This window comes from Giraffa tippelskirchi, chromosome 4, assembly GCF_054371585.1.
Source record: "Giraffa tippelskirchi isolate mGirTip1 chromosome 4, T2T-mGirTip1v1.2.pri, whole genome shotgun sequence".
Lineage (NCBI taxonomy): Eukaryota > Metazoa > Chordata > Mammalia > Artiodactyla > Giraffidae > Giraffa > Giraffa tippelskirchi.
The window spans coordinates 201,169,143-201,177,439 of record NC_137278.1 but is presented as its reverse complement, the minus strand read 5'-3'; the positions used below and the strand labels follow the sequence as shown (position 1 = coordinate 201,177,439).

The window sequence follows — 8,297 nt, the reverse complement described above, 5'->3', positions numbered from 1 at the left end:
AGAGCTGAAATGCAATAAAAGTAATAATTTTTCTGCCTTACTGCGTATACTGTCTAGCGATACTGGCCTGTAAAGCGCGGTGCCTGCTAGGATTCCTGCTAAGACACCTGCACTTTCTCCCACCATTGTCTGCAGCATTCGTGCAAAGCGAGCACTGGGCATGAGTCACATGAGTCTTAGGATTGTCGCGAAAATGGTTCTGACCCGCAGACCCCCTGAAAGGGTCTCAGAGCACCCCACCCCCACCCCCAGCGTCGAGGACCACACTTTGCGAACCACCCGGCGTCCGTGCACGAGAAATCGCAGTATTCCCTCCCTGTTCAGTTACGCACGCTTGAGGCGTGTATATAATTATAGGTCTGACCGCGGAGCGCCAGGATCAGAAGTGCCAGGCGTCCAGCTACGCTCGGGTACCTGGGATGCTCACAGCACCGTGCGGGGGCAGCTTGGCGGTTGCCGTGGCAATGATCGCGGGCCCGCGCGGCGTGGCCATCTACCAGTGACGCCTGCGTGCTCAGCGCTCCGCCGAGAGGGCTGCGGCGCCCCGCGGGCCGACGGGAAGATGGCGGCGGCGGGTGGCCCGGGGGTGAAGGGGCGCGACATCAGCCTGGCGGCCCTGCGGCGCCACGACCCCTACATCAGCCGCATCGTGGACGTGGCCAGCCAGGTCGCCCTGTACACCTTCGGCCACCGGGCCAACGAGTGGGTACGTGCGGGCGGACGGGGCGGGGGAGAGGCTGGGGGCGGGGCGGGCGGGGACGACCCTCCCGCGGTCCCTCGGTCCGGCGACCCCGACCGCCCGTCCCCGGGCCCCTCCCGTGGCGCTGACCAGAGTCACGGAGCGCGGACCGGACTCAGTCCGGCGGAGCTGGTCGGAAACCTCCCCCGGCACGTCCCAGCCGGCCACAAGGAGCGCCCCGACGGGACACAGCCCCGCGCGTTCACGTCGCCTCGCCACCTCTCTCCGCAGCCGGTCATTGCAGTCCCCCCGAAAGCCACTCACAAAAGCGAAAACACTAAGAAGTGGGCCCTGACGTGAGAGAGAAGAGAACAGCTTTGCTCTAAGTTCGTAACCGAGGAAATTCACCGAAAAGGGCAGGAGTGGAGGGACGCGGAGACACCTGTCCCGCGTGGTCCCAGGGGAGGAAGCGGACTGTGTGTCCCCTGTTTTCGGGGGAGTGTGTCGCCAGTGTTTGTGTAAAGGACTTTGACCGACGTGGTGGGCAGTTTCAACGGCATCTTATCAAATGCAGATATTCTACAAGTAGCTGTTTGCGACTGTGTAGAAAAGTGCCGGAGGCGTAGTGTATTAATTCTGCCGAGGAAATCCCAAAGTAGAGATGAGGGTCGGAGGTAACGTTCCCTGGACTGACTTGACACCAGGGCGAGAGTCTGGGGATTTAGAGAAGTTAACATGTACAGAAAGGGGTCCCCCTTGAGTAGCGGTGGTTTCCTACAGGCTCTGGACAGGGTCATTGAGTCAGGCACATGTTACCATAGTTACCGAGTAACTAATTATATTGGGTACCTGGCCGAGGCCTTTCTACAGCCTCATCGGAAAGCCCGGGTGTCACAATGCATTATTTACAGGAGTTATGTTTTCCTGCTCCCTGGATTTGTTGCCTTCAGACAATGCATATAATTCATCCCACAAAAGGTCATTCTTTCAGAGTACTCATCTTCAAGGCTGTGGTAGCAGGGAAAAAAGACAGAGACCTATTATAGCTGCAGGGCAGTTGCTGGGGGCAAAAGAACTGTCACCGTGTCTCCATCTGCCTCCACAGTGGGGACTTTTGGACAGAAACCTGATGAAAGCGTGTGGGACATTCTTGCGATAGAGGAGACAGTACCTGGAGGTGGACATAAAGGAGGAGGGTTCTTATTACACTGAATATGGATGAAGGATGACTTCAGGCATTCAGCAGGAGGAATATGGAATGAAGAGGAGACGGAAAATGAGCTGCTATAAGGAAAGTTAGGGCTTCCCTGGTGGCATGGTGGTAGAGAACCCGTCTGCCAATGCGGAGACCCGAGTTCAATCTCTGGGTCAGGAAGATGCCCTGAAGAAGGAAATGGCAACCCACTCCAGTGTTCTTGCTTGGAGAATCCCATGGACAGAAGAGCCTGGCACTAGAGAAGGGGTAACTAGAGAGCCCTTGCATCACAGTTGCTGAGCCGCTCCCCCTCAAGCCCCCTCACCCTCAAGCCTGTGCTCCACAACTAAAGAAGTCCCAGAGCGACACAGCGAAGACCCAGTGCTGCCAAAAAGGAAGTACAGCCCACCAAATCAGAGTCTCTGGGTATGAGGCCCAGGCATTTGATATTCGTTGCAAGCTTTTTAGGTGACTCAGATGCTGCATATGTGATTGAGAAAAGCAGATTTAGAGGGTAAATGGAGATTGACTTTTCATTATTTTAACAATAATCAGATGCAGATTGTGTTGTTTTGAAAGTGTCCACTAGTCTGCCAAGCCCCAGTAGTTTGCAGACTAGCATTATTTTACATTCTACTTTATTATTTTAAATTTTGAACTGCTGAATTTTTTTAGCACTTCTTAGATTTTAAAATAGAGTATAGTATCAAATCATTAGATTGTACTTTTAAAATTTAAGCTAAAATCCCTCAGAACTGTCAACTAATACTTTAACATAAAAGTCTTCTTTACTTGCAGGACATAAGGAGGATCTAATAAAATTTTGCTTTCACTGTCTCTCAAACCCCCAAACCTGGCTTTGCCTAGAAAGAAAAAAAGTCTGGTTACCCTGGATAACTGTGGAGGCAACAAGAAAATGCATGAATATGAGCTCTTTCAGCCATAATAAACCAGAAATTTACAGCCAAAGGCCTTTTTATCTAGGTGTCATAGAGCCTTTGATGGAAAATATGTTTTTAGCAAAAATATCTATGTAAGCTGGTCATCCCTTTTCAGTGGAGAAACTGAGACAAAGAACATAAATCAATTCAGAATTGCGTGTTTTGAGTCAGAGAATAATTTCAGGAGAGGCATGCTTTTTACAATTCTCATTTTGAATTTCTGAAACTAAAATTGGACATTTAAGCCTTTTTTTTTTCCCTTAAGGAAAAGGTAATTTCTGTTACTGCTTCATTAAGGGAAAAAATAAGTCAAAGGCTGTTAGTGTCTCTACACTGATCTGTATGAACATCCTGCCTAGGATATGAGATGAAATAGTCCAGAGTCAAATACTGAAAGACAGAAAAGTGTTTTGTCTTCATAGCAAGTGGTCACTTTACTTAATCCATTTAAGGATGATGAAATTACTCGAGCATGGAGAAGCTCATGCTTCCAATTTCTTGTGTGCCTCTTCAGAATTATCATTTTCATATTACACTTTTGTTTCCTAAAGAAAGTATTTTTCACCAAAAAGAGAAGAGTACTTAAATTTTGAATGACACTGCTAATGTACATAAAAAAATAACAAAATATTGAGAGGTTTAATAGAATGCTGAGCTTAAGCCATGTAAATAGCAAAAGTATATTTAAAATTCTGAGTTACATAGTCTGCTGCTGCTGCTGCTAAGTCGCTTCAGTCGTGTCTGACTCTGTGCGACCCCATAGACGGCAGCCCACCAGACTCGCCTGTCCCTGGGATTTTCCAGGCAAGAACACTGGAGTGGGTTGCCAGTTCCTTCTCCAATGCGTGAAAGTGAAGTTTCTCAGTCGTGTCTGACTCTTAGCGACCCCATGGACTGCAGTCCACCAGGTTCCTCCGTCCATGGGATTCTCCAGGCAAGAGTACTGGAGTGGGGTGCTATTGCCTTCTCCAATTACATAGTCTAATTACTAGTTAATCAGACAAATGCATACCTAAGTTTTTTTTTTTAGTAAGCAGAGCATTTTCATCAGGGCCTGGAGAGATGGAAAAGAGCCCTTCCCAGGGAACTAAAATGATCACTTCTCATTTTCACTTTACAAGTTTCCCACTTCCTCTGAGGCAGATTTCTTGAGTCCTAGCTGGGTGATGTTTCCATGTTACTTTATTTCAATATTCTGCACCAAATAGGTGATTAATTTGTCTGAGAACCGCAGCTGCGTTGCTGTCTTCTGTGTAGTAGATGAGTTAGAGTTACAGGCAGGTCTATTCTCCTAGCTGACAGAACATGATGAGAGAAAAGGAAACCAGAAAACGGAGGAGAGAGACGTGTGACACCAGTGGTTTCTGCGGCTGGCTGTGCCCCCAGCCCAGAGACAGAGGGGTGGACAGCACATTTACTACCATCCCTTCTTTCTTAGGGGGCTGTGGAGCATGTTTGTTTCCTTTTGTCCAGCCAGAGGTGTTGTGGCCCCTGTGCTTGGTAAAGAGAGGCATCAGCGGTTTGTTTGTAAATAGCAATAGAAAGGTGCTTCCTGCTGCTTAAGCAGCAAAGTCACCACTGGCAAAGTCTGCTTTTCACCTTTCCCTAAGAATTACCCCGACTTGAAACAATCAAATCCCTGTTCTCTAAGATGTTTGTGTTCTCTGACCTCTGTGACTGTTTCCCATAAGAAGAGAATATGCTTATGTTGCTGTTTGTTTTATTTCTTAGGAAAAGACTGATGTGGAGGGAACCTTATTTGTTTACACAAGGTAAGAGTCCTTCACTTTTATAAAGAAGCTGACAGTCTTTGAATCATGTCTTAGCTCTGTGTGTCACCCTTCCTCGAGTGCAGTTTTATTATAGTTCAGAGAAGCGCAGGCACTGAGTCTGAGTTTGAAATAACTAGTTGACATACGGAAGGGAATACTGAATAATGTCATCTGTGTAGTGTGGTGAATACTAATTGCAGAATATAATGTGAACTCCAGTATAGCTGAACTTAAATCTTCGTGTTCTTTTTAAAATAGAATTAAATATTTATTCTTCAGCTCAAATAAGTGGTACAAAGTGCTTGAATATAGTGAACTGATGAGGAGCTAGGAGTGCACTGTTGAGAATGTTAGATCATTTAATCAGTGTCTGAAAGAGTGTTATTGGCCACCCCCACCCCTGACTCTTTAAAGAAGCATGATCCAAGATTAAAGATGTCTCTGAGTCCTTTGTTGTATAGCTAACAAAATAAGTTTTAGGAAATATTTAATAAATTCATGTTTTTAGGTAAGTTTTATCAGATATTGTTAATATCTGTATAGTTAACACATACACACAGAGATATGTGGTGTGAGTACTGTCTTAACAGCTAAACTTCTTCACGTAAACATTCACATAAGATGTCATAGCTGAGTCCCATCACCATCAGCAGGTTTCAGAGATACAGGACAGAGGCCTAGTGCAGACTCTTTTCATACACACACACACACTCTCATCTGTGTTTATACACACATTCATCTTTGAAGATAAACCACCGTGTGGCTAGACCATCCCCAGGATCAGTTGTCAGGTGATAGGCAGTGACTGGACAGCCGCAGAGGCTTTGCAGAGCTGCCGAAATACTGGAGGGATCAAATTCTGCTTCTGTGTAAAAACACCTAATCCCATTTTAAAAACCATGTCTTTGATTCCTCCTGTGTCTGTCTGTTTGTAATAGAGTTATGCCCACTGGTGGTTTTCAGAGCACCCTCTTTTGAGAGCTTTGGAAGTCACTCTTCACACTGCCCCAAAATTTAACTTGAAATGATGGTCGTGATTACATCTGGTATTGCTTATATGCCCAGCACCACTCTACCACTCAGTAAAATAAATTGAGCAAGGATGGCCTTACATCAGTTTTAAAATAAGTCTCAAAAGAAAACTGTGGTTAGTAAATCAGATGGTTGGAAGTGACATAAAACTTTAGATCCAGACCCGGTTTCTCCTGGTTGCGCACAGCATCCCTGTGGGCGTGTCCCCCAGCCCCAGAGTGAATCTGCAGTCCTGCATGTGTGCCTTGTTTTGCTACAGAAGTTGCACAGTTGGGTTGGTGTCTGGCTATCCTCCAAGGGTAGACAGATGCACTTGTAGTTGTTAGTTTCTGTGTGATCAGGGTTCTCCCTGCCTGACAGAGAGTAGGCACTGCAGGTTTATTGAACAAAATTAAAAATAAAAAGTCATTAAATGCAGTTTTATGGACAAAAAATGTTATAGTAGCTTATCTGTGAGACTGTTGGCTTTATCTTGAAGAAAAGTAGGTATCTGCTCTTTAGTTTAAATTGTATAAACTTTTAATTGTACTGTATATCCTCACTAGTTCATTGACCAGAGTTACATCGTTTCTGTAAGAAATTATGCAACTTTCAATTTCAGACCAACACTAACACTTCCTGTAAGTGTGATATACGCTCTATATCAACGGTCAAGCTTCTTTAAAAGTTTGTGTCGGTGATTTTTTTTAAAGTGGTTGCCATGTCTGCCTTAAAGGAGCTTGCAGCCTAGGTAGGGAAATGAGCTATGTGTCTGTGCAGCCCCCCTTAGATTCGTAGGGCTGGACTTCACCGTATGCATCCGCACATTGGTGCGGCCGTGGTGAAGGGGCAGGAAGGATAAAGGTGCGACGGCAGCCCCTGTCCTGGAAACGCTCTGCTCTGAACGCCCCCTCTCCATGTCCCCTGCCCTGGTGACCTCTAGGTCCGCGTCTCCAAAGCACGGCTTCACCATCATGAACAGGCTGAGCATGGAGAACCGGACGGAGCCCATCACCAAAGACCTGGACTTCCTGCTACAGGACCCCTTCCTTCTCTACAGAAACGCCAGACGTGAGTCTGCACATGTGAGAGACCGTGGTGACTGTCGTGGTGTTTGGTGTCCGTGGCTGGGTCAGCACGAGTGGCCTGGGAGGTGCAAGGCTCGGCGGGGGATGGCGTCTTCCTTGGGAGAGTTTAGACGGAGACAGTGTGACTGTGAAGGTGTGAGTGTTTCAAGTTCGTCCTCCACAGCTGGGCCGCTTTGTGTGTGAGCCTGAGCGGGGCCAGGGGAGCTGAGTCCTGGGCTGGGAGACCACAGAGGACCTCGACTAGCGATTCAGCTTGTGGGTCACTGCGGCTGAGCATGCAACGAGATGCCCAAGGGAGGGGAGGGGACCTGTCTTCCAGAAGCACCATCTTTTGAGTGCATAGTAAATGGACATTAAAATCCAATGAGTTTTGGTTGTTAAGAACTTCCTAACACTTGCTAAAGCTGAAGTCCTGTTAACTAAAGGGTCCCTGTCAGGCTTGAAATGAGGTAGCAGCTGCCCACCCACGTCCTATGTCCATTTCACTCTTGTGTCTCATCTGACCACTTGTGCTGCTCTGTGGGGCAGCCCACAAAAGTGGATGAGAGTGATATGATTCAGGAGCTTCTCCACACAGGAAATGAGAGCAGACTCAGAGCTGCAGAAACGCGGGTGCATGTGCTTTGCTCCGTGATGACTTTGCAGTTCAGAAATGATTTCTGTTCATTTTCCACCCTATTCTTTGAGCTCAGGGTACAAGAATTTGCCTACTGTGTACTAATCAGTGTTACCTTAGTAACAAATGTAACACAAGTCATATTTTGTGCTTCATCCCCATTGACTTGTTCTGAACTAAATATAGCATCACTTTAATACTATATTTACTTAAAATTATATTTACATGTAACTGAGTTGTCATAATAGGTGGTCATCCTATTTAGAGAATGCAGTTAACCTTTTATAAGAAAAAAAATTACAAGAAAACTATTAAACATGACTTTCTAATGGCAGGTCCTGCGAAGTGAAAAGTTTAGTAAAATAGAGAAATATTTTGTTTTCTATTCCTGTTTCTTTGCCAGAAGATGTAGTTTAATCAATTGTAACTTGTAGTTCAAATTTTTTGTGTGCTTATTGTTGTGTCAGGTTATATTTTCTTTTTTTTGAGATTATGAGATTCTACGTGAGGTTGATTTGTAATTCAAATCCTAATAAAGTTAACCACAAAAATAAATATAAAATGAACGACTATTAGTGGCTTATAATAATTTGGGGTTGCTCTTATTTTGGATAAATACTGAGTCTAGTCGGTATGGATGGTACCGACCAATTCTTGCTGCAGTGTTACCTATTAGATATTATATACTATACCAAAGATAGGAAGATGCAAGCTCTATTTGATGTGGTTGATCTCCTTAGCCCCACAGGGTTTGTCTGCTAGGGTCTGGTAAACATGCTCAGCCCCTCCTGGGCTCCACACTGCACCATCCCATGCGGTCCTGCGGGCAGCTGGTCTGAATCGAGCTGATCTGTGAGTGTCAGAAACACACTGATTTTCACAGACTTTAGTACAAAAAAAATGTAAAAAAAAATCCCAGTAGTCTTATATCAGTTTACCTGTTGAAATGGTAACATTTTTAGTATATTGAGTTAAATAAAAAGTATTATTAAACT

General features: G+C 45.6%; 1 protein-coding gene across 6 annotated transcripts in view; it reads left to right on the top strand.

The window, feature by feature from the left end:
* The first annotated feature begins 546 nt into the window (after positions 1-546).
* Positions 547-8,297, top strand: part of DCP1B (decapping mRNA 1B) — a 41,438-nt gene continuing 33,687 nt past the window's right edge. For 5 of the 6 annotated variants that reach the window (XR_014082074.1, XR_014082073.1, XM_081589899.1 and 2 more), the window contains exons 1-3: positions 547-706; positions 4,547-4,587; positions 6,542-6,669. Coding sequence is in view for 4 of the 6 variants with exons in the window: in XM_081589899.1 (XP_081446025.1) it covers positions 563-706; positions 4,547-4,587; positions 6,542-6,669 (313 nt within the window). In the remaining 2 variants the exon portion in view is untranslated. Of the gene's footprint in view, positions 819-4,546; positions 4,588-6,474; positions 6,670-8,297 lie in introns of all 6 variants that reach the window. The other variant, XM_081589901.1, reaches the window with a different exon arrangement.